This window comes from Maylandia zebra, linkage group LG13, assembly GCF_041146795.1.
Source record: "Maylandia zebra isolate NMK-2024a linkage group LG13, Mzebra_GT3a, whole genome shotgun sequence".
Taxonomy (NCBI): domain Eukaryota; kingdom Metazoa; phylum Chordata; class Actinopteri; order Cichliformes; family Cichlidae; genus Maylandia; species Maylandia zebra.
Genome location: NC_135179.1, coordinates 32,349,194 through 32,376,053, shown reverse-complemented (window position 1 = coordinate 32,376,053; position 26,860 = coordinate 32,349,194). Strand labels below are relative to the sequence as shown.

Below are 26,860 nucleotides of genomic sequence, written 5' to 3'. Positions count from 1 at the left end.
CAACGGTCCCTTCACACTGATTCATGCCTGGCATTATGTGTTCTCAGTTACACCCTAATGGTTTATACTTTCTACTGCTCAGTTGCTGACTGTTACAAAAGCTTTGGAGACATGAGTGCCTGGAAGCATTGTATGGAGAAATTGGTTAATTACCCAAAGCAAGTCATTTTTCATTCATCTAGCTGAAATATCTCAATAATTGAGTAAATTTAGTGCAAACATTTATGGATTCCAGGTACTAAAGGTGATGTGATTTGAAAAAGGCATAAAGTTCTGGGCAACTTTGTTTAGGGCCAAATTGCGACACCTACTTAACAAAAGATGCTCAGACTAGGGCAGCTGTTTCAGTGATTCGCATGAGGCGTACAGCCTGCACCATGCAGTGAAGTCCCAAAAACTACAAAATTAAGAAAACCTTGGGGGTGGCCAAGATGATAGAAAGATGTCAGAACACACAGTGCTTTGTATGTTACAGAGCAATGGACTATTTGGCTGTAGACCAGAAAACAGCTAAATAGTCCCATATTGACAGCAAGTACAATATACTCTTTATGTTTAGTTTCTGCAGCTAACCTGATTGTGGTGTTTTCTTTTTTCCTTTCCTCCTCCTCAGTTATACAAAGGACGGATCAATGCAACCAGCCACATGATCCAGCATCCCATGTATGGAGCAGGCCACAAGTACCGCACCCTTCATCTACCAATTTCCACCACATTGGCTGAAGTCTTGGACCGGGTTTCTGGTATGTTTCAAGACAGAAAATTTCTCATTACAACAACAACAACAACCACATAAAGACTTCACTGCTCATAGTATGTACCAGAACATGTAGATGTTCCTGCCTTCAGGTTACACTTGTATTGTAACTGATGGAAAATGTCTTCTCTGCTCTTGACTTGAATGAGATTGCATGCTCTTTGTTTGGGAACCACAACACTGTATAGTATTCACTGACCTTTTTTGACCTCCTTTTCTTCTTTCCCCTCGCACCTTTTTTTCCCGTCCTGGGTGGTCCATAAAAAAAAAAAAAAAAATTCCCTGTGCATCTCCTCTTAGCTCCAGAAAGCTTGAGAGGGGAGGTGTAATGGAGTCATCTTGACCACCTCAGCTGGCTCCTTTCAGTGCAAATAAGCAAAAGCTCAGTTCCAAGCTTTCTCAAGTCATTCCAAAACACAAAACTGTTCCAGGACTCTACAGTCCAATTAATTTTTTCAACAAATCTACTTTTCCATCAACGTTTGATTAAATATTTTTTCTTTTTTTTAAAATCAGTTTTGAGAGTTACAAGATTTCAGAAAATTTAAGCTCTTGCTTGTTCAGACATCTTTTAGAAGTCTTTGTTTTTGCCTCCATCAAGTCCTTATGTAAAGCTTTGTCAGTGAAACATCTTTCTATTTTTTTTTCTTCTTCCAGTTATTCTTTTCCTTGAAGAAAAGATGCTCATTCTTACACTCACATGAAAATGTCCTACTATAGCATAAATTTTCTCCTACCAGTATCGATTGGAAATCTTTCTTGGTGTAATAAAACATTTCTTTTAGCTTTTGAGAATGCTGTATAGAAACTCCGTCATGCTAGCTAGCACGCAGTACGAGTTATTGTAACTGACTGTAAAAAGTCAGCATAACGAAAATAAACTCCACCTAAACTTGGTTTATATCTGACCAGATAGACTGCAGTCATAACTTCTTACCTGAAGTTCAGTTCACCTGACACTCAGACCGGCGGCCGCCTCGGGTCTCTCCTCCTCCTGCCTCACCTTCCCTCATCTACCCACTGGCCTCTGTGGAAGCCCCGCCATAGCCACCACCAAACAACTGAGTTATTTTTACACATCGGCCAACATCTAGCCAATCCACCACCTCTCATTGTTCATGCCGTTACAAATTAAAAAAAAAAAAAAAAGCACTTTGGGTGCCTTGAAAAGCACTATATAAATGCAATCCATTATTATTATTATTATTATTATTATTAAAAAAAAATCATCTGCCCATAAAAACGAAAAATCACCATCGGGCATACCGGGCGATGGCCAGTCCAGCTATGTCTTGCAGTAACAGTGGCTGTTTTCATATTTGCAAACTCATGAAGCCAGGAGGCCATTTTGGAAGAGTTTGGAGGAGAAATACACAATTGTTGTGCCAATAGAAACTGTTTGAATGTAAGCATTTGACAGATGAAGGAAGCTGATGTACGGGGAATATGTTTGCAAATTGTAATAGGAAAATCAAATTATGTTTTTGTGTGCTCTAAATATGTTAGACCATAAAAGTTTCACACTAAATTATTGTCAAATAATGTTTTGAAGCCTCTAAACTAGCTTCAATAATATTGTCTTGCCTCACAGCTCGCAAATGTGTACTTCACTGTCCTGTACAAACTTGCACTGTGTTAAACAGGACAAGGCAACTGCTTCGGTTAAGCTTCCCATTGGAGCATTCCTCCTTTGGTCTCTCTTTGAATTTTAAACACCATCTTGAAGTAAATATGTTGTAACAAGTTTGTAGCACAGCAAACACAAATTACAGCATATCCCGCTGAACACTGTATTGTCAGTGTTAGTTTACTGTCTGATTCCTATTGCATATTTATCAAAGTATCTTGTTTACAATTCTTTGTTCAGTGAATGTGAAACGTAGTAATCCTTCTCTTAATTTCAGAAGTAAGTTTATTCCCAGAGATGTGTGCTCATTAAAGGTAGTATCAACAGTAGTGATAAAATAAATGGCAGAAATTACATTCTTACCACCAACACAGAATTTGGGAGTTGATACTTAAGTCCAAAAATACACTTCTCTTTCAGTCTTCTGGCCGTGGTTATCCAATGAGCAATCGTTACATTACCCTGGATAAGAGACATTAAACATTCATTTAGACTTAACATTGGTCCATAACCAAAATGCTACCGAACAGTCAGACTTTGCTAATTTTGTATCACTGAAAGTGAAAAAGATACTTAAAATTGGTCCCTGCCTCTAGTTTTTAAGGTATGCTAATAGGTCCATTCTAAGACTGAAATGTGAAACCTTTTGGGTGGCTGTGCTCAGGAGGTCGAACAGGTCATCTACCAGCTGGAAGTTTTGTTGTTTGATCGTGGCTGCTGCATGCAAACATATCCTTTGGCAAGGTACTGCTTTGGGAGTTACTTAACCCTTAGATTCATAATCCGGTGGAGTAAAAACCTATGTGAATGGTAAATGGACTGGTTCTTTATATAGTGCTTTTCTACTCTTGAGCACTCAAAGGGCTTTTATGTTGGATAGAAAGCACGTGGGCGTAGGAAAAAAGTGATCATGTGACTCTGTGAATGAAGCATGTTGTATAAAACACTTAGAAATGCTCTACTAGAGGAACCCCAAAAGTTGATTCAAAAGCATCGTAGTATGTAGTAATATTCAGATGGGCACTCTCTCTTAAGTATTCTGCCACTTTTGTTTAAAATAGAGTCTTATGGATTGAATTATACAAGTATAAAAGGCAATTGAGGGCAGCATAGTGGCACAGTGATGGGGAGTTTGCATATTTGCAAGTTCTCTCTGTGTTTGCATGGGTTCTCTGGCTTTCTTCCACAGTCCAAAGACAGATGCAGTTGGTGGGATTAGGTTAATTGGTGAATCTAGTTGTCAATATGAATCGTTGTTTTTGTCTCTATGGCTACGTTCACACTGCAGGTGAAAGCGCATCAAATCCGATTTTTTTGACCCTATGCGACTCATATCCGATCATGGTGTGACAGTGTGAACGGCACAAATCCGATATTTTCAAATCCAATCTGGGTCACTTTCGTATGTGGTGCTGAATCCGATACATATCCGATGTTTCAGAAAGCGACTGCTGTGTGAATGGTCATGTCGCATTAAATCCGTCTTTTACATCACTGACACAAGACAGACGCCAATTATCAGCTCCGGAGAAGACATCGTGAACGCTTCCTGTCCATCCAGTGAAACTGTTGGGAAGACAACGTTGGAGAAACGTGAACATTTTATATGTTCTGTATAATCTGCAGATTCTGACAGAAATCTGCAGCTATCCTTGGAAGCACAGCTCCTCTAAAACAGCAATAAGGATCATTATTAGGTTATCTACATTATTATGTAAATAACAAATAACTTAAAGCAAAATTTGGGAAATGTAAAGTCCGAAGTCTTTATATTAAGGGCCATCAGTCAAACAATACTGTTTGCTCTGGGTCTAAACAGAGCCGTTGTGTGTGTGACGTCTTCTTTTGTGCATGCGGGCCGCTTTGAGCGTTCACACTAGAGTGCGTTTGCTGTCGCATTTTATTTGTAGTGTGAACGAGCAGACAAAAAAATCAGATTTGATCAAAAAATCTGAATTGAGCATTAAGACCTGCAGTGTGAACGTAGCCTATGTGTTGGCCCTGCGACAGACTGGCAACCTGCACCCTGCCTCTTGCCTTATGGTAGTTGGGATAGGCTGGATAAGCGGAAGAGAATGGATGGATGAAATGCAATTGTAAAGTTTGGGTTGGGTGGGTTGGTTGGGACTTATGCTGGCTGGTGTCCTTTGCCCCCCGGTCCTTTACAAAGTGGAATTGGACCTTAACTATCTCTGTTCTTTTAATGTGCAGCAGTAGCTTGGCACATGCAAGATTTAGAATAGCTTCATTTACATAGAGATGTACTACTGATGTTGGGGGCAGGCTGAAATGGTGGTTGGGAGTCACATTGCGCAACGGGCTTCCCGTCAGCAGTCGGTGAGTTGGGTGGCTGCCCTTTGAGACTGCAGGGCTGCCCTAGTACCATGATTGTGCTCGCTGGTGTCCTTCTGCATCTGATTATTGTCTCTTTGCTTGTGCAGTGCTATGGACTCCGCGTCCTGAATGTCTGTGCTGCCTGGGCGGGAGCAGGATATACACCCTGGCCTCAGTTGGGTTAAAGAGTAACCCCAAATACTGGTGGAGAATATTTTGTCTGGCTTATCGTGCTTGCACGCTATTGGCTTCACTGAGGATTGTAGCCACTTGGGGTCTGAGCTCATAGTTTCTCATCAGTGTTACGATATTTAAACTTTGGTGAGTCGTTTGACTTTGATGTGGGGAGGGATCAAAAAAAAAAATCTAAGAGAGCTACACGGTAGCCTGGCAGAAGTAGGAAGTGGAAAATTTCAGATTTTGTAAATGAGACTAGTGAGGTCTAAAGGCTACAGAACCACTGCCAAGACATTAGTGCATGACTTAGCCAAGTCAGGAATTGTAGTCTCAAAGAAGACCATTACTAGAAAGCTGTACAGGAACGAACTGCAACGTTAAAGACCACGAAAAAACACTTCTGAAGAACACAAATCCAATCTGAAGTATGCTGATGCAATTGGGAAAAAGAATATGTATGCTACAAGTAGGTCCTTTAATCAGTTGAGACAAAAAACTAGAGCTCTTTGAGCATAGAGATCCTGTTTATGTTCGGAGAAAGAAGGGAGAGGTGATCAACTCACGCTTTTCAACTTTAACTGGCTTTGTAAAGTAAGGACACAAGGGGGCAGCCCTTTCTCAAATTCCAAGCAAAATTTGATTAATTAAGAACTGGAGAAGTCATGTTTTTCAGTTATAAGAGCTGCAGTTTTAATTACAGCCTAAATTATTAACAAAATATCCCAGCAGTCAGCTCTGTCCTTGCAGTTTAATTCACTTGGCATTCTCTGGCTATCAAGGTCAGCTGTGCAGCGCTGATGCTGTGAGCTTCGGTATTACCTGTTAAGTACAAGGCAGCTATGATGAATAGCTCACCCCCTGGGACCTTGAAAAACCTGATACACTGCTGCTGTTACAGGGCAGTATGCATGTCTATAAGACATATCATCTTCTGGCTGTTCTTGTGTGGGTGAACAAATTTTGCATCTGATGCATCTTTTCTTTCCTTCTTTCTTTTAGCTTGCTAATGTTATTTAAACCAAAGCAATAAAAAAAACCAAGAAGTGTGACAAAATATATATTTAATTTTCTGTGTCTGTTTATCCAGATACACCCAGCATTACTGCCAAACTGATCAACGAGCAGAAAGAGGATAAGGAGAAGAAGAATCATGAAGAGAAAGAGAAGATGAAGGCAGACAACGGCTTCCAGGACAACTACAGTGTTGTAGTAGCCTCAGGTACAGTATGTGTGTCTTGTGTCATTTACACACCTAATAATGACACAGTATATAAGCTATGATGCATTTTGTTGAAAAACAAATATTGTTCTGTATTTCTGTATTTTTATTTTCTTCTCTGCCTTCAGGCTTAAAGTCCCAATCAAAGCGAGCTCTTTCCACCCCTCCCCGGCCTCCATCAAGGAGAGGCCGTGTCATGAGTGACAAGTTAACTGCTTCATCCAGTGTGGATCCTTCAGCTAAAACCATCAGTGTCCCTGTCTTCCACCTCTACCACAAGCTGCTTCCAGGTGCCACATACACAACCGATTCATATCAGACAGCAACAAGCGCAGGTCTTTGAGTAAAATGTAAAATGTTCACATATTACCGAAGAGAAACGGTGTGTACTCTGTCCTCTTATCCAGGTCAGCCACTCCCACCTGAGATGACCCTGGCCCAGCTACTCACACTTCTGTATGACCGCAAGCTACCGCAGGGCTACCAGTCCATCAGCCTGACAGTGAAACTGGGCTCCAAGGTCATCTCTGACCCCGGCCTTTCAAAGACTGACTCGTTCAAGAGACTCCGCACTGAGAAAGGTAATAAAACACACAGCTCCTAAGGAGGAGTCAGTTCAGATATTATACTGATGTCCCACTAAAAATATGCTTTAAAAAATCAATACAGCTGACTTATTTATTACTTTAACTGTAAAACTTTTGATGATTAATTACAATTTTAACTTTTTGTAAGCAGTCTAAATTCCTTCACTGATAATTTAGAGATTTCTCTTTTGCACATGAGCGCAAAACATAAACAAGCCAAATCTTTGTGAAAGATGCATCAAGCTGCACCCAATACGTGAAGTCAGACATATGAACAGCACCAAACATCCAGTCATTTCTAAACTAAAATGCAGACACCCAGCCATATATGCAGCATTTTCTAGGATGTCTACATACCAAATAATTGAGATACTGCAGCTAAAATGCAGCAATATTATAGAAGTAAAGCCAAAGGACCAACAAACGAAAAAGGCTCTGCCTGCTGAAAAACTCACAGGACCTTAGTTACAGTGTGCTTAAGTTGATCCTCTCACTTTGTCATCACATGATGTTGTGATTGGCTACTTTGAATTCACACCCCTGACTACCCACATCAGGCTCTCCCTCAGCTGTCCCAAACCAAAGACCACGCTAGTCCTGGTTAGAGGCTGAACAAACTCTTAATTTGTAATGAGTCCTGCACCTGTTCTGGTGTTTTTTCTCAACTGTGCAAACAGTATCTTTCAGATTATGTCACATTTGGGATTTTGGCACGGTCAGCTAGTCTATTCAGTGGTGCCTCTGTGTCAAATTCACATATCTAAATATGAAATGAAGGTTAACTTATCAAATAGAAATGGAAGAAACTAAGATTCTTCTCATTTTTATTATTATTTCAAGACCACTTCAGTAACTATGATCAAGTAAATAGAAATGGAGTTTTTAAAATGTAGTAAAAATCCAGACCTGTTTTTTTCCACTCTACTCTCACATCAAGATTTAATGGAATTGTACTTTGGTCTGAACTCAGTTCACATCACCTTGGCTGCTTCTCAGGCTGTACTGAGAGGCTTTGAAGTCTAAAAGCTTGCAGAGTGTTTTTTTTTTTTTAGCACAAACTGTTCAAACACTTTCCTGCTTACCTTTGCATTCATTTGGGAGTTAAGCCTTTTCATCCTTATATGTTGCTTTGGTACAACATTTATAGGGACGTTAGTGTTGCATTTGTGTCTCTAAACGATTGTGAACATGAGGTTTTTTTTATGGCTGAAAGATGGTATATTTGAATTTGTGCCCACTTACTGTGAGAGTCTTACCTATTGACTCACATTGTAAATTGCTATTGAATTTCATTCAGTCAGGACAGGTTGTTGCTTGAATCCAACTGCTGATATCCCATTCAAAACTATGCTGTCATTCTGTAGAAGTGGTGACTTTCAGGCTGGTTATATTTAGCGTTTTGATTCTGCAGACTCATGGGTCAGTACTCGGTCAAATTAATTTTTAATGTCAATGTCAGCACTGGTGAATCTGCAGATATGCTCATATTCCCTTTATCCATGCGACATGTCCTATCCACAATCCATATTTTCCATCTTAACACTCATGTGTCACTGTTTAAGAAATCATAGGGTATGTGAAATGAGACTTTTATAACTACCATTTTTACCCTTCGGCTGTAAAGGCTGATGGGCAGATGTTGTCAGGTGAGCGGGCGGCGTAGATACCCGAGTTTGTGAATGTGAAAGCTATAGAATAAAGTGACTTACGAGCTTCAAATTGATATCATAGGTACATGTACTAAAAATCTTGGAAGTTTTTGGATCCTGGTGACCTTGACCTCAATGTCAGAAATAATGTTTTCTGAAAATCATGTGAATGGCATAACTTGAGAAAAAGGCAATATAGAATTTGGGTGACTTGGGTGAACCATTCTTTAAATCAAAATACACTGTATTTCTAAAAGTATTCACTCCTCCATCCAAATAAAGGATTCAACTGGTCCAGTCATTGCCAGAAGTGTATGAAATCAGCAGCTAGGAGTGCAGACTAATTCTGCACACATTGAGTTGCTCTCATGAGCTTTGTGAATTACAGCGAACCATAATGCCACCTGCACGTAAAATTTATCCACTACTGCTAAATATTCCACAGTAAACTGTGGTATTGTAATAAAGTGTAAGTGACTGGGAACAGTATCAACTCAGCTACGAAGTGATAGGCCACAAAATCAGAGCAGGGTCCATTGCAGAGGTCACCAACGTCCGATCGCTTCAGACCTCCAAACTTCAGGTGAACTTCAGATTAATTGAAGAACAGTGTACAAAGAGGTTCATGGAATGTGTATCCATGTTTAGCACCTGCATCCAAACCTTACTTCCCCACAACTCAATGCAAAGTGCCGGATGCAGTAATGTAAAGCACACACCAGCTTTGGATCTTCTGGAGCTAAATGAGGCCACCCAAACACATGAGATGTCATCGATAAGGCCAGGATGCCCTTAGTTGAGCACATCAGGACTTAGTAGTGGAGCTCAAATAAGTCAAAAGATATAGAACAAAAAGTAAAATCCCAGGAGGACATACCTTCAAGAAATATTTTAAAGAAATCATTGTTTATTAACTTTTACTTTATTTTATAAGATATTTTTCTTTTATGCTTGCTCTTTTCTTTTTTCTTGTTTTTTTTTTTTTGCTCCATCATCTGGATGAATTGTACACCTTTTGAGTCTTTTCTATCCACAAATTTTTTGTGAATACTCACTGCCTGCAAATACAGACAATTCAGATATTTAAGAAAAGGAAAACTGTTAACGGTTTTCACCCCAGTTACATACCTTGAGTATGTAACTGAGCAGCTCAGTTTTTCTTTAGCCATTACCTTCACATAACGAATGGGTACTGACTCATCACTTCCTTCCAATGAACTCGAATAAACTACCCAAATGTGCCCACTGCCCAGACACTAACTGCTTGACGGGGTCTGTCATTATCTTCATTTAACCAATAGATTCATCCTCTCTGTGGATCCTGATTCACTGTGTCATTCTATAACCTGTAGAGATTAGACACCTGCAGTACAGGACAGCTTACCGATGACAGGGATTTGTGGCTCGGTGAAATCTCTCTCTGATTCAGACTTTGCATCAGGGATTTAATTTCATTAAGGGAAATTCTTTACATATTTTGTAAACCAGTTGGTTTTCTTTTGAGAGAAAGGACCTTGTCAGGCTTCACTTCCACAAACCTTATTATTACAGAATTAAACTTACCAGTTTGTGACAGTGCACAACTGTGACACACAGTGTTGTCTTCAGTTAGAATCCTCAGGATTAATACAGACGTTGGATAAGGATTGCAAGAGTGATGAAACTCTGGGAAAGAGTTAAATATGGTTAAAAGATTCTGTTGATTCTATTTAACCATGAGTTGACACAATGCAACAATGCATAGCAATCAGCCCAGTTAATCAAGTTCATCACAAGTAACGTCACATCTTTATTCACAATGACCAAGGAGTTTTCTCAAAGTAGATATAACCTGCTATTGCCTGCTGCTTTTTTTTAAGACAATTAAACTTTTTGTGATTTGCAGTTCAGAATAACCTGTAATTCAATCAATCTCTTTTATAAAGCACTGAATTCACTTTTCTTCCAAAAAGATCTTAGTAATTGTTAAAATTTGTAGATATTTTCGTTAGTTCTGTCATCAAAAATGTATTTGTAAACATTTTAGTTTTAGTAATTAAACATAAACATTTTTAGTTAAATTATTTAATGCTTAAACCAGTTAGACCTGCAGAAAGGCGTTAGATTCTCCAGATTTAGCTTAAGGAACCCTGCAGGGAACCTTACCTTCTCTGTGTATAGTGTGGTTGAACCTCAGAACATATCACATAATAATGTGTGTAAAAATATTTATTATGGACAGAATTAAGACAAACATAGCAAGTGGATTTACAGGAGATTACTGAACTGTTAAGAGTTTGCTGAAACAAACAAAAGGCTTGTAATTGTTTTCAGTCTCAGCCAGTGGATGAACGTACAAGGTCCTCTCTTTGCTCTACTTGCAGTGGATCACTGTGACATCCTGAATAGCTGCCCTGAGGATGAACCAATGATGCCTAATGAAGAATGTCTGGATGCCGCAGCTGATGAGTCCCTGCTGGAGACGAGTCCCATTCAGTCACCTCTGCAAGTCTTTGCTGGCATGGGGGGCCTGGCCCTGATAGCGGAGAGGCTGCCCATGCTATACCCCGATGTCATTCAGCAGGTAAAACTCAGCTTTCAAGAGGCACAGAAAATTAGAAATTGAACAACTTGCATACATACAGCAGTTCTTTAGTATTAACTTTTTATTTCACAACAAATGTTTTGAGCTTACCTGCCCTGATAAAGAGCCTTGTGTGTCTCCTAAATTCACCTGTCAGCATTGTCTTGCATTTCACACCTTCGCTGAGCCTTTACTCGTCGTTGCGGTTGTTCACAGGTCAGCGCTCCTGTGGTTCCCTCCAGCACACAGGAGAAGCCCAAGGACAGCGACCAGTTTGAGTGGGTGACCATAGAGCAGTCGGGTGAGCTGGTGTATGAGGCACCAGAGTCCATTGCAGCGGAGCCACCGCCCATCAACAAACAACAGTCCCAGACATCCTCATCGTCATCATCCTCAGTGCAGACCATGTCGCCCATCCCTGCCCACTCACTGGCAGCTTTTGGCCTCTTCCTGCGCCTGCCAGGTTACGCAGAGGTGTTGCTAAAGGAGAGGAAACATGCCCAGTGTCTGCTGCGGCTGGTACTGGGTGTCACAGACGATGGAGAAGGCAGTAAGTCTGAAAACACGTCACAGCTGTCCGCACTGAAATTCACCTTGGGCTTTGAACTTTTAGCTTGGGAAGTATTTAATGCCAGAAAAAGTTTGAGAATTGCTAAGCTATTTGAAAGAAAGCTCTTGCAAAGATCCTTTGCACACAGCTATTTCTCCTGTCTGTCCCCAATTGACTAAAATATAAAATTTACTGTGTTTTCTAACCAGCGAGAGTTTGTCAGCACGGTGTCTTATTTTCCTTTTTGCCCCCCCCTTCAAGAAAAGTAAAATAAAAATGGATTGTTCATGTGTGATTTAATCGACTAAAACACAAATCTAAACAACAAATATAAAAGCAGCATCAAAACCTTCTTATTTTGAGTGTCTGCTTTGACATCTTCTTAGGTCACATCCTGCAATCTCCATCAGCCAACGTGCTCCCCACACTACCATTCCATGTCCTGCGAGCACTGTTCAGCAGCACCCCTCTGACCACAGACGACGGTGTGCTTCTGCGTCGCATGGCTCTGGAAATCGGTGCCATCCACCTCATTCTAGCCTGTCTGTCAGCTCTGAGCCACCACGCCCCTCGCAACCCCAATGCCAATACCAGCGTCTCTGAGGTATGACCCATATCACACATACATTCTGTTTCTAATCGTCAATTGTCCCTGACGATAGAGCAGGGCGATGTGACCAAAAAGATTTATCACGATATACATTTGAAATTTTGCGATAACGATATAACTGACGATATAATTGACACTAGACAAAACACTTTACAACTCCACAACTTTATTAGTGCAAAAAAAACATCTATGTATTTTCACTTAAACAAGCAGCTGTTTTATGTGCATTAAAGTTATATAAAAACGTAACAGTGCAAATTCCTTGACAGTTTAACCAAAAGGCATTTCCAGTGGAAACTGGCCGACATATCCTCAGCATAACCATGTATAATATCCACAAAACTTCAAAGAAGTTATACACACACAATACGGTAATATTATGTTGGAGCACAGTACGTATCACTCCGCGAGGCTCCTGCCTATGAAAGCCGTAATGCTCCGACAATCTATCAAGTGGTGCGGCTTCGTAGCTTAGCAAAGTCGTACTAAAACATTTGACAGATTTTCGAGCACCGTGTACATAAAATCGTTTCGAGGTCAGTAAACACAACCAGGATTCAAACATAAGGCACACGGGATTATAAGGGGCTCTGTCGACTTTCAGAAAAATCAAAGGATTGATTTTAAGTGTGCCGTATTTTCCAAACAACACGGTAATAACGACGGCCCGCTAGCATGCTCTACCAAAAATAGTGCTTTGTTGTGTATCTGACGGATGAAAGCTAAACCAGTTCCACACCACTGAAGCTGCAGCATTTTTACAAACCAGTTCAGCTTCATCTGTTTCATTCAACGATCCGCTTTCGCTCTTCTCATTCGGCGTCGCCGCCATGTGCGTATGTAAACAAAGGCACTGCGCATGCGCGTTTTACCCATATTCTATCACGATATGTCATTTTCCTATCGTTGCCCAAAGTTACCGGTATTACCGTGAACGGTATGATATAGCCCAGCCCTACCTGACGATACATTTTGGCTCTTTCTTTTAAATTTGTGGCTGATGACAGCTTCCTGTCGGTGTTGCATTGTGAATTATTTCTTGAACCTTTCACCAGCCTGTGAGATGTCTAAGAAAAGAGAGTCCTGTCCAGCTCTTGTCATTTTCTTACTTCTGTCAGACTAACCCAGCTTCATGCCACTGGCTACTCTCACTTTGCCTGAGTGTTTTGCTGTTGGCAGTAATGGAGAAACTGAGGATAAAAACGATTGCCGTTATTAATGACCCTCTGTCTTGCTGCTTTACTTACGGCTTCCTTAGCGTACCTTTGCCTGGCAAATGGCTTAATTGTTCATAGTGAATGATAAAAAACAAACAGCTGCAGGGAGAAAAGGCTGTGCATCCGAGATGTCTTTTGTATAATTGATGTCTGCAGGGGGAGAAACGGGTAGTACCTCACCTCGACTTGCCTGACTCTGCTAACTGCACATCTTCTATGACCTGAAGAAGTGCAGATAGGGCTGTTCGATATAACAATATATATCAGATGACGATATAAAAACGTCTATCGTTTCATTTTACGCTATTGTTTCGTGGTGTCGCAAAAGAAACCGTTTATGGCAATATTTTTTTCATTGTTTTGATCGCAGTCATTGGTTTTTATGTGTTGTCGTCAGCAACAACGACAGTAAAACCATCACGTGTTGGCTTGTTTATTTTCCGCATAAATCTTTCAAAATAAAGCTTAAGATCCTGTTGAGACTTTTCAAAATAAACTGAATCACGTGAAAGAGCAGATTGTTTACAGATGAGAATTAAAAAAGAGCCACCAGGTGCTAAAAAATAAACCTTAGACTCAAACGTTAGAACAGGCTTTCCCCGCAGCACGCTGTGTAATAAATACTCAAAGAAAACTGCAGCCTTTACAACTTATGTCTAAAAATGTATAGTTTCATGCCTCTGTTAAAACACTCAACTCCAGGTACACGACGCCCAGCTGGAAACACTTCACACAAGTCGAGCTGCCCGAGATTGACAGAATTTACAGAAAATGTTACATTTTTGTGATTTATATCGTTATCGGGACGATAGATGTCTTATATAGGGATATGAGATTTTGGTCATATCGCACAGCCCTAAGTGCAAAGTATATGGACGTTTAGCTCTTGAAACAAAAAAATTAAGGATGTGCTTTACATACAAATGTAGAGCAATTTACAAACCATTCTGACAGCAATATAGCATCAATGGGCTTTTAAATAAAGTCGGGAAGAGAGAGCCTGGTTTGTGTTTGTATGCATTTAATGGCAGCTTGTGTTAATGTGTAGGAAAAATCAATGATTGATTTCCTAGTGTGAATGGCAGAGGTCACATCTGAAATCATAGTTACTGTGATCTCAGGTGGTCTTCAGCGCTTTTTTTTTTTTTTTTTTTTTTTTTTTTTTTAATTTTTATAAATTAAAGGGGCCTCAAAGAGAGGCGTAAGAACAGAGTCAACAATGGTTTGGTATCCCAGAAAAAGAATAAACCAGTTAGACCTGTTTTCTTATCATGTTTCAAACACCAAACTGAAAAAATTAAAACATATCTAGCTAAAGCATATGAGCTTATGAGTTTTTCACCCCCTGAGTGGAGGTGTTGTCACTGGGTTCCTGAAGCAGACCTGCCTTGTTTTTGTTGTGGTGGTGATGTGTCCGGTCTCATGCTTGTTCAGGGACTGTGTGAATACACAAATCTGAGCCAAACGCATCACACTGGCAGTGGTTGACCTTGATCTCCTGAGACCCATGTTCTGGAGTGGTAGCACTGGTGTGAGATAAGACACTGTGTTTTAAACATGAGAGACAATTGAACAAAACATTAACTTTAAACTTCAGGGACCAATTTTCTGTCTGCTCCTTTGACTCATTTCTTGTTTGACTCCATGTGACCATCACAAATGTTTTATGGCAGCTTTCTATGTAGGCCACAACCAACTCTGACCTTTTTGAATACATGATAAAACGTGATGAAAAAGCAGCAACAGTGTTTACGCCTGAATTTCATTAATAATTGTTAAAGGGAAGTAAAAATGCAAAATCTTTGATTTGTGTGTGTGTGTGTGTGTGTGTGTGTGTGTGTGGGGCAGCCACAGATATCCAGCTGTCATGGTGGGGGGACCAGTGAGGAGCAACAGCTGTACTGGGCTAAAGGAACAGGTTTTGGTACTGGATCTACAGCGTCAGGCTGGGACGTAGAGCAGGCCCTCACCAAGCAAAGGCTAGAGGAAGAGCATGTCACTTGTCTACTCCAGGTAAGTGCAAATGAGCATTTTTTTTTTAAGGTGGGTTATTTTTGCCTGGTATTCCCTATGAAACATGGGCCATAAATGAACCCATTAATTTTTTTGTGAACTTGCACTATAGTATTCAAATTCAACAGACTGACCAAACTACAAGACGCAAATAATGAGCAGACAGCTGGGTTAAATGGAGGGCAGGGAACTAAAACGGCTTGTTTCGGGCAGGGGATAAAAAAAGGGCTGCAGCAATGCTCAATTTAAGATGAGTAAGGATTCATTTGAACCATGAACCACGCAAAGGTATCATATCTAGCTATGTTTAATTTCTTTTGATGTTACTTACTGTGCCTTGTCATAGTGAGAGATGAGCACCCAACAATACAGTTGGTGCATATATTTGATTCCCAATAAAGAGGTATGCTTATCATCCTGGCAGTTGTGGTGTGTAGGAAGGGACATCTGAAGACACACAGTGATCAAAAACATGGATTCTCCCTCATCCAGAGCAGGTCACATGAACGCTTTTCTTCATAAAGGGTAAATTTTAATTCTGCATTTGTTTTTCTTTACTAGGTCTTGGCAAGCTATATCAACCCAGCAGGCTCAAGTGGCTGCCACATTGCTGATGCCTCTTCAACAGCCAGCAGAGCTCACAACAGCTCAGCACTGCCAGCAGTGCTGCTAGAGCTGCTGAGCCAGTCCTGCCTCATTCCCGCCATGTCCTCCTACCTACGCAACGACTCAGGTAGGGCCCATGTCTTTGCAAGTGATGAGTATGACCAACAGAGAGACGGATCTAGCCTCTGTGCGCCTTGATTCCTAGGCCCCACCGGTTGGCTGAGGAGAAGTGATTTGAACCTCTGTATATTTCAGCTCAACAGAGTGATCACGTAGGAATTTCTACCATAAACACTAAGCAAGAAAGATGACTCTCCTGTCACACTGAAGTGGACATGAAAGGGTTATCTGTAAAAATAATGTTGTATCCCTTAGATCTTTCGTTCTATTCACTGAAATGAATAGTGCTTACCCACACAAAGGAAATAGGACTTTTGTGGTTTACATCAAACATGACACAGACCTTTAGGCAACATGTTAAATTCTCTAAGGAGAGACTGCTGATAAGTGATGGTAGCTGAGTTTGTAAGAGATTAATGACACAGAACTATAGAACAACTGAGAATGCAATCACGAGAATGAAAATAAACATTTCACTTTTTATTAGGCATCAAGATGGGGATAGTTTACGGCTCAAGTCACCTTGAGTCTTCATAACATCTTTATTTACAGTCTGTTTGCTGAGACCTGGTATGCATCTTACCAAAAGTAACATGTAAGTTACTGTCTGCTTGATAGTAACTTACATTTTTCACTGAGAATATTGATCAACTCAAGTAAGTCTGTGACAAGCACAATGTAATATCCTGTAATTGAATCTAGCTTGCCCACTATAAAAATGCAGAAAGCTGCATACTTCCAATAGGCTTGATAAGTTTGTGGTTATCATTGCTCCTATAGTATGTGTTTAGAAATCTGTCATTAAGAAGTCTTACCGCTCCATGTTTCATTATTTAGATTCTACATACTCGAAAACATCATGAAATCAATTTCCTGAAGGGTTTCTGGCATTTGTGTTTGTGGGCAGATTTTTAAAAAAAAAAGAAAAAAAAAGACCAATTTTCAAAAATGATAAATTTAACTGATTGCTATCAACCTGGGAAGCAAAAATCAGAAAAGCAGTCTGCTACTTAACACTCGGTGTTCTGTGGACACAGAGAGAAAGTAACACCTATATGCCACTTTAAAGTTTTTGTTTACACAATTAACCATAGCTGTATGCTCACTGGCTAAACGTGTTCGTTGTTGTTTATACCTAAGAGTCTAGCAGGGATACTGTTGAAGACAAAGTCAAAGGAGCTTGCAAAGAAGAAGACAAAGCTACAGCTTTGGCATGAAATCTTGGATTCCAGGGACTTTAGAGTAATTTTATATTGTATAGCAAAGAGAGAACTCCAATTTCAAAAAGTAAAAGTGCTAAGCAGATAAATATATACATGAATGCAAGTGAATGTAGACGGTGCTGCACAGTTAAGGTTAGGTCAGCCCACTGCTTATATCCTCGATCGTGGCTCAAGAGTTGGGAGTTCGCCTTGTAATGGGAAGGTTGCTGGTTCGAGCCCCGGCTTGGACAGTCTCGGTCGTTGTGTCCTTGGGCAAGACACTTCACCTGTTGCCTACGGGTGGTGGTCAGAGGGCCCGGTGGCGCCAGTGTCCGGCAGCCTCGCCTCTGTCAGTGCGCCCCAGGGTGGCTGTGGCTACAATGTAGCTTGCCATCACCTGGGCATCTGGTGATGGCGACACATCATGTGTGAATGGGTGGATGACTGGATGTGTAAAGCGCTTTGGGGTCCTTAGGGACTGGTAAAGCGCTAGTATCATCCCAGAGCCTGTTACAGTGAGTGTATGCTACCTGTGTGTGCCTAATGCTGCTGGTTGTTTAACTTTGCAGGAGTATGTAAGCATGCATGCTGGCTTGTATTAATGTGCCCCTGGTCTCATAATTAAATAACAGCTGATAAATAGCATTGTGAGTGTTGTAATTACTCCTCATTATCTGGTAAAAGCCTCTGACGTGTGTTTAAATCCAAGTGTTTCCACATGCTGTGTTAAAGCATGTCCTTTGTAATACTTTTAAAACTGATATATTTATCACCCAGCTTAATAGCACATAGGTATAATGTCATGTGTTGAGTAGACATTGATTAGAGTTAATTGAAATCATGGTGTGTCCTGCCAAATAGAAGCTGGGAGCAGCTGGACCACCTTTTACATGAAAGCCAGGTGGCCAGGAGGTCCAAGGTGTGAATAAATGACTGACCAGAGCTGACTGTAGTGAACACTGGTTTTCTCTGCTTCTCTAACATTATTGTCTATGCTCTGCTTATTTAATTTAGCATCACATTGACTGCACGCGCACAAGAAAAAATACAGTCCCATAGAAATTTTGCGTCCTTTTTTAATATACTCTAGTCTGTGAAGCTTTTAGTAAAATGTTGCTATTTTTGTTTCTTTTTTTAGCCATGTTCTGTAGTATCCTTAACTGGCAGTTTAAGTTTCTTCATTCTACACCTTAGCCTTCATTGCCTCTTTCAAATCTGATAACTGGCTCGAGGTAACATTTATAACGGGCACTTTGACACACATCGAGAGATGGAGCACTTAATTCATTGTCATCTCATTTTTAAATACAGCATGGTCCAAAACACAAAATATGTCTTTTTGAAAAATAAAACCTTTTTTTTTTTCAATAAGACAATTTATTAAATATAGCTGAAATATTTGTAAGATTTTTCATATTTTCGGCTAAAACATACTTTGTTTCAGAATTTTTAACACTAACATAATTCAGCTGTTTGTTTTTTTTGCTCCTGGTGTCAAAAAAGATACTTGCATTGCCTTACCTTGGCCTCAAGTAACAATGTGAGGGATCTTGGGGTCTTGAACTTTTATCCTCCTTTTGTTGCCCTGCAATAGGCTACTGGGAGCTTCCCATTCTGGACTATCCTGCTTCTTCACTCACCTATTTCATTTACTGTATGTTTATACACCTGTCTGCATTTAATCATTAGTTACTTTTCATCTCTGGCTCTCTTCTGCAGTGTCTTTTGTTCTGTCTCTCTGGAGATTGTGCCCCTCCCTAATCTCGGTTCTATCTGAGGTTTCTTCCTGTTAAATGGAGTTTTCCCTTCCCACTATTGCCAAATGCTTGCTCAAATTGGGTCATGTCTTGAATATAAAAGAGACACAACAAGTTTTCGATAACTGAAGAACCAAAAACTGCGAAACTCTGCCCACTAGGCTGAAGAAATGCCAGAGAAGCAGAGCCCAAGAGAATGAATGGCCTGCTTGCCAAAGATCCATTCAGAGTATATGTTCAGCTACAAGGGAGCAATTTCACAATGGAAGACACAGCCAGAACTGAAATTGAGCGTACCATAGCAATCTTCCAGAGCAGAAACAACGAGTCTCCAGAATAAAGACCTGAACAGCACCAGAACCCAAAATGACTCGTACTAGCTGAGGAAGCTAACAGCACTCCTTGATTGCTTGACTGCACAAATAAGGGCGCTGCTATGCGAGTACCTGAAAGGTTGAGGGTGAAGATTAGTTGGTTTCAGGGCCTTGGTTGGTTTTAATCTGCCACATGGGATGTACCATTGACTTACACAGGGAAGTGGCTGACATCAATCTTACCAGTGGCTAGGAAGGACAGAACAGAGGTGTTCTGAGCATGGTAGAAAGGAAGACTGCTACAAGACTGCCCCAGAGACTATCAAACACATAGTAGCAAGATGGAAGATGTGAGCTGGGACTATGTACACTGAGAGGCACAACCAAGTGGCTTATAGTGTCCAAGAACATCTGTGATGCATAGAGATTAGAAGTCCTCAAGCCCCAATCGAACCAATATGGGACACCACTAAAGGTGATGATGAATTAAAAACAGGGCGACGGTCAGTGGAATTTCTACCTTCACACAGAGAAGCAGCTGTGACCAACCAACCAGACATAGTTGTGGTTGAGAAGATGCAGAAGACTGTAGGTTTGATAGATGAGACAACAACATCAGGAAGGAGGAGCACGAGAAAATAGAGAAGCATCAAGGACTGCGGGAACCACTGGAACAGGTTTAGAAAGTTAAGTTCTAAGTGGTCCCAGTGGGATTAGGAGCATTAGGACCTATAACTCCCAAACTGGAAGTGTAATTCCAGGCTTAACATTAGAGGTATCTGTCCAGAAGATTGCAGTCCTACAGTGCCTACCACTGCAATGAGTAAGAGGAAGATTTGTTTTAAATATCCAAAGGTGGGAACTGACAATGTACCTTGTTAATTGTACTCGAGTATTTACACAAATCTGTTCTTTTTACTCCTCATATTTTCAAAACAGGCTTGTAACTTTAGGGTTTAACACATTTGAGGAAAGATTTTTGGCATCAGTGTGAGCCTTCAGACCTTTAAACTGATTTGATCCTAAATGGATGAACAATAGCACACAAAATACGATATTATTTGTGTATCACTGGATTATCACATACAAAAACATTAAAGATGCAAATACATAATTTATTCATCATTTATAGTGCTATACTGAGGAGTTGAGGTTAACTAGGTTGAAACGATTTGGAACAGTGTTTTGGTTGAAAATGTCCATAATTGTGGTCATGGTGCCAATTTAGATTGTGTATTAGATCGTGAAGATCCAACATCTGGAGGATGTGCAGGATAAATTGATTAGCTTGTCATACTGTGGTGAGTTTATAGTAAAGCACTGTTCTGAATTGGTGCACAATGGCTGTGTTGCTAATGGTTACTGTTAGGTGGTTAGATGATACTTAGATTTCTTTTTTAATTCACTTAATTCTAACTTTATGCAACTTGATATGATCTAGTTTAAGGGCAGTGTAAACAGTATACTGATAATGGCTGGAGTCTAAGCAAAGATGGCTCGTGAAACATCTGTTTACATCTTATGTACAGTGGGGCAAAAAAGTATTTAGTCAGCCACCGATTGTGCAAGTTCCCCCACTTAAAATGATGACAGAGGTCAGTAATTTGCACCAGAGGTACACTTCAACTGTGAGAGACAGAATGTGAAAAAAAAATCCATGAATCCACATGGTAGGATTTGTAAAGAATTTATTCGTAAATCAGGGTGGAAAATAAGTATTTGGTCACCTCAAACAAGGAAAATCTCTGGCTCTCACAGACCTGTAACGTCTTCTGTAAGAAGCTTTTCTGTCCCCCACTCGTTACCTGTATGAATGGCACCTGTTTGAACTCATCATCTGTATAAAAGACACCTGTCCACAGCCTCAAACAGTCAGACTCCAAACTCCGCCATGGCCAAGACCAAAGAGCTTTCGAAGGACACCAGGAAAAGTATTGTAGACCTGCACCAGACTGGGAAGAGTGAATCTACAATAGGCAAGCAGCTTGGTGTGAAAAAATCAACTGTGGGAGCAATCATCAGAAAATGGAAGACATACAAGACCACTGATAATCTCCCTCGATCTGGGGCTCCACGCAAGATCTCATCCCGTGGGGTCAAAATGATCATGAGAACGGTGAGCAAAGATCCCAGAACCACACGGGGGGACCTGGTGAATGACCTGCAGAGAGCTGGGACCAAAGTAACAAAGGTCACCATCAGTAACACACTACAACGGCAGGGAATCAAATCCCGCAGTCCCAGACGTGTTCGGCTGCTGAAGCCAGTGCATGTCCAGGCCCGTCTGAAGTTTGCCAGAGAGCACATGGATGATACAGCAGAGGATTGGGAGAATGTCATGTGGTCAGATGAAACCAAAGTAGAACTTTTTGGTATAAACTCAACTCGTCGTGTTTGGAGGAAGAAGAATACTGAGTTGCATCCCAAGAACACCATACCTACTGTGAAGCATGGGGGTGGAAACATCATGCTATGGGGCTGTTTTTCTGCCAAGGGGACAGGACGACTGATCCGTGTTAAGGACAGAATGAATGGGGCCATGTATCGTGAGATTTTGAGCCAAAACCTCCTTCCATCAGTGAGAACTTTGAAGATGAAACGAGGCTGGGTCTTCCAACATGACAATGATCCAAAACACACCGCCCGGGCAACAAAGGAGTGGCTCCGTAAGAAGCATTTGAAAGTCCTGGAGTGGCCTAGCCAGTCTCCAGACCTCAACCCCATAGAAAATCTGTGGCGGGAGTTGAAAGTCCGTGTTGCTCGGCGACAGCCCCAAAACATCACTGCTCTCGAGAAGATCTGCATGGAGGAATGGGCCAAAATACCAGCTACTGTGTGTGCAAACCTGGTAAAGACCTATAGTAAACGTTTGACCTCTGTTATTGCCAACAAAGGTTATGTTACAAAGTATTGAGTTGTATTTTTGTTATTGACCAAATACTTATTTTCCACCCTGATTTACGAATAAATTCTTTACAAATCCTACCATGTGGATTCATGGATTTTTTTTTTTTTCACATTCTGTCTCTCACAGTTGAAGTGTACCTCTGGTGCAAATTACTGACCTCTGTCATCATTTTAGGTGGGGGAACTTGCACAATCGGTGGCTGACTAAATACTTTTTTTGCCCCACTGTATATCCTTAATGAGCAGTAAATCTCAGAGCAGCAGCAGCACAGGTCAACTAATCACAGCCTGTCCATCAAGATAATCTTCTGTAGGTCATAGGTTTTTGACTTTTACTTGACTAAAGACATTAAATTGGTCTGTCAACTTTTACGAGGTTTTGTTTTGTTTTTTTTATAACTCCCCTGAACTAAAATATGTCTGCCCCCCTTGCCATCTCTGCATACATCTCAAAACTGGAATTAAGTAATCTGGAATCCATTTCATAAATAGAAATGACACATGTCCCCTCCACCTTACTACTTAATTCCAGTTTTGCTTTGTCTCAAACAGATATGATTTAAAGTTAAAATATGTTGTATGCAGTTAATGGCCATTTTGGTACATCATTCCTGCTGATTAAACATTAGCATAATGTAGGAGAGTAATGGTCGGTAGTGATTCATCATGTGGCAAAGAAAGCAGTTCCTTTGTGTTTTCCAAATGCATAGGCCTCACAGTTTGTCCACTCATTTGTTTTAACTGTTTTTTCACAGCAGGCTAAGGAAAACTATGTTTTTGAATGAAATGCTTGACCTTGTGCACAGAAAGTCTTTTGTTCCCTATACAAACCCGTACACACTTCAAGGATTTCCTACATCACAAGGCATATTATTGACATCAGTACAAGGTGAAAGCTAAATACGCCACAGCACCACCATCATTCATTACCACAATGTCCCTGTGGATTTGTGAATTTGCAGTTTATCACTGCTCACCCGTGGAATTGTAGATTCTATTACCACACGCTTCCCTCCTTGCAGTTAAAATGGGTAGATGAGCACTTTGAAGTGGATCAGGGCAAAGGTGAGACGTAAGATGCCACCACCAGTGATCATTGTTGTAATTAGATCCCATTCATGTAAAGTTATATACACGAATCCTTCTACGCAAACACCTTGGGGGTTTTCACAGATGAGGCTGGAAACTCATTCTTATTGTTATTCTTGGGTGTTTATTGTTCAAATGTCCCCCAATTCCACAATACATCTAGACGTTATTCAGATATTTATCAAAAGCTTTTTAATACAGGAAAATGATTGCTGACACTACCCTTAAATGAATATGAGCAAATAAATGAAGAGACCTCTGCGATCCCTCTGCACCTGACACATTTTACTCACACTCACCGACTTTCAAAGATGGACAGAGATGAAGAAAGAATATAGAGCATAAGCCCCATTTCAAATGGAAACTACATAGTTTAATTACAAGTTGATCCCATTCCTTAATGTCTTGCAACTGTGACTTCTGTGTAAGACCTGTGTATTATCAAAAATAGTTTCACACTTTTGGGGTTTGGGAAGCACTTCTAGAACACCTCAGTATAGTGTGAATTTGTGGTACACATGATGTGAAGTTGCAGGTCTGTCGGAAGTTGTTGTATAGCCACATTGCTTAGGAAGAGTGCTGTATTTGTATTACTGTAAGGGCCCTGAATCAAACACATTTTGTGGCCCTGAAGACTTACAGGTGACCAGCAGTGTTTCCAGAAGCAGCTTCCAGTTGTCACTTTATAGACTTTGCCTTTAATCATATTGTTGAGAACTCCTTCCAGACAAGTAGCAATTATGCTCCCCAAAGTTTTGAATTTAAAAAGAGAGAAAATATATCGGGTTTCTACAACACTTCTTTCCAGTAAGTACAACAGTCCAAAAAAAATCTGATCTAGGGAAATTTTGTTTTTCCTCTTGGGCCACACGGGGGAGTCAGTCCTGGCTGGGAGCTTGATGATGTCCATCTGGCATACCCTGGTTCCAGCCTAGTCCTGTTCCTGCCATGTCTCCCAGCCCTTTGTTATCTTGTCGGCTCATGGCTGTGGCTTGGCAATATGGCTTGTTTGTTTACATCTTTAACCAGTCTGTTGATTTCCCTTCTCCTCTCTCTGGGATAGACTTTCATTTCAAACTTTTTTCTCCAACATGTGTGGCTTTCTAATTAACCCCGTCCTTCACTACTGCTCACTTCAGCTTTTCTGGCATATTTTCTCTGATTTAGAAATCCTTTTCTTCAGTTTTGGTATGTCACAGTGTGGTGTAGATATAAACAAAAACGATTACAAACAGGTTAAGAAATGTGCCAATGATGCCTAGCATGGCCAGTATGGACTCCTCCTGCTCCTCCTTGAGCTCCAGTGCCCGCACGTCATCAAGGGTGATGACTGTAGTACCCATGGTGCTGTTATTCACCTAACCTGGCAAGGGTGCACTTATCTGGAATGAAAGGAAGTGAAGGGGACTGTGTCAGACAAGAACTGAAAGTAACATCAAATCATAATTGGGTGTCTTTTCATTGCTCAGCTGCATCCTTTTTACTGTACTACTAATCTGCTAGTTTTTGCTCAAAAAACACATTCAAACAGCCCTGGTTCAGGCAGTGCCAACATAATCTCTCCCACCCCACCAGCCACAGGAAAATTAATCATGAATCAAATACAACAATGGCTGCATAGAGTGGAATGGAGATTAGTCTTTGAAGACTGCTTCTTACAACCTGCTACAGATTGTAGCTGAGCTCCTCAGTTGTGAGCTAGGAGCCAGCACTTAGTCAGCCTCATTTTAGGATTACTTGGAATGAAGCTTTTAAATTGTTAGCAATGATGCTCATTGGCATTCTCCATGTTAAAATAAGTTTGATTTAAAGATTGAGCATGCTACACCCACCTCCTCTGTATAGGTCTTAAATTAATAATCCCCCCTATCCCAGGCTCCTTGAAGTAGTTGTTCTGAGCATAATTCCCATTTTCCCTATGGATAAGTCTTAGAAGGTAAAAATTAGGAGCTAACGATGTTGTCTGAAAGATGAACAGGATATTGCTATCCTTGGGTTTATAATAGAATAACATTCACACTCTTTCCCTTCAAGTCTGGAAAATTATTCTTAAATTCAGATAAGTCAAAAGCAATAGGGTAGGAAGGGGAAAGTGGCTTACCCTAAAGCGCCTTAGGTGTAAGACATCATCATCCGGCATGCTTTTTGGGTCCTCACAGAAAAACCATGGCTTTAAGGGCATTCTACATGTGGAGAAAAAAAAAGAGGTGGGGAGGCTGGGTAGAGACTGTTCCAGTGCCTATAAGCGACAGACCAAGTGGCGGAGAGAGACGGCGATGCCACGACAGCTTCTCGGTGCTCAGCGACGCTTCCAATGAAAACCTCCTTGTGACACTTGTCTCCTTCTCCTGTTTATAGCGCCACCTGTCAAGTTCAACAACCCTACCCACAAACTTCCCTTCTGATTAAGTTCCCCCTTTGTCTTGCCAGTTTTTTTTTTCTCCTTTTTTTCATCAGCAGGTTTGCCTTGCTGCTGCTAAAGCACCAGCAGCCTCTGCGTAGTGGAGAGGAGAGGGGTTCTCCTCATTTGTTCCCTCCCACCTCCCCTGAATTACTCCTATACTGACCGTCTGCTCCTTCTCTTGATTTCCCTGTAACGGCTTTGCTGAAACCCCCCTGCCTGCCTACACCTTATGCTGTAACACACTCTCCCCAATTTTCTACTGGCCTCTATTAGAAATGAATGCCTTTAAAAAAACAAAACAAAAAAAAAGCCTTGCAAGCAATGTGATTATTTTTTCTGAATGAACTGATAAGTCTCTCTGTCACCAAGCTTCCTCTGAGCTTGGTAAGAACATGCAGCTCCCCAAATTAGCAGTCTGTGGCAGGTGATATTCCAGAGGAGCAGGAGAAGCTGTAAATTCCCATGGAGCAGATTTCTGTAGAAAACCAAAAGCAGTCGGGGTGTCAGACAATCGATATGACACTATGGATGCGCGCCTACCACCAGTGACAGCACTGTTACGGCGGTTCTCCAACACCAGTTAGTCATCGTGGGAGGACTATGCATTGCATAATCAAGCAGAATGATGGCAAGAGAGCGAGAACGGATCCTGATGTCCATGGCAATGAATTGGAAGAAGCATGAGAACGAGAGAAGGGGGGAGGGAGGAAGTGAGGAGGAGCAGGAGGAGGAAGGGGGGAGACGACATCGCTCACGCTTAGAGTTGTCTCCTCCCTCCACTGCTGTGGGTGCTGGTGGAGTACATATACTCATGCACACACTCGCTCATTTACCACCTAGCAAAACACAAGACAAATATCCAAAAAGGAGGCAAATTCAGCCTCTCTGCGCTGCTCTCGGCTGAGTTCAGTCGTGCCCGTCATCAGCTGTTGTTATTCTGGAAGACCTGCAGAGAGGGGAGGAGTTGAGGAGGAGGAGGCAGCAATAAAAGGCGGTGGGGAAATAAAGGATGGATGTGACTGGTTGGAGGACAAAGAGGATGAGGCCGTGAAAAGATGTGGGGGTCTGCACGCAGTTAGATATATTCATCTCTAACCAGTGGCTTCTGAAACGGACACCAAGCCTGCCTATTTTGTCTTTCTAACTTCCCCCTTTATT

General features: G+C 41.1%; 1 protein-coding gene across 3 annotated transcripts in view; it reads left to right on the top strand.

Annotated features, from left to right (window-relative positions):
- birc6 (baculoviral IAP repeat containing 6) overlaps positions 1-26,860 on the top strand; it is a 130,424-nt gene that overhangs the window by 68,267 nt on the left and 35,297 nt on the right. For all 3 annotated transcript variants that reach the window (XM_004574403.4, XM_004574404.4, XM_004574402.4), the window contains exons 56-64: positions 614-743; positions 5,983-6,114; positions 6,243-6,404; positions 6,522-6,695; positions 10,714-10,913; positions 11,130-11,463; positions 11,850-12,067; positions 15,139-15,303; positions 15,865-16,036. In XM_004574403.4, the coding sequence (XP_004574460.1) occupies positions 614-743; positions 5,983-6,114; positions 6,243-6,404; positions 6,522-6,695; positions 10,714-10,913; positions 11,130-11,463; positions 11,850-12,067; positions 15,139-15,303; positions 15,865-16,036 (1,687 nt within the window). The remainder of the gene's footprint in view (positions 1-613; positions 744-5,982; positions 6,115-6,242; positions 6,405-6,521; positions 6,696-10,713; positions 10,914-11,129; positions 11,464-11,849; positions 12,068-15,138; positions 15,304-15,864; positions 16,037-26,860) is intronic.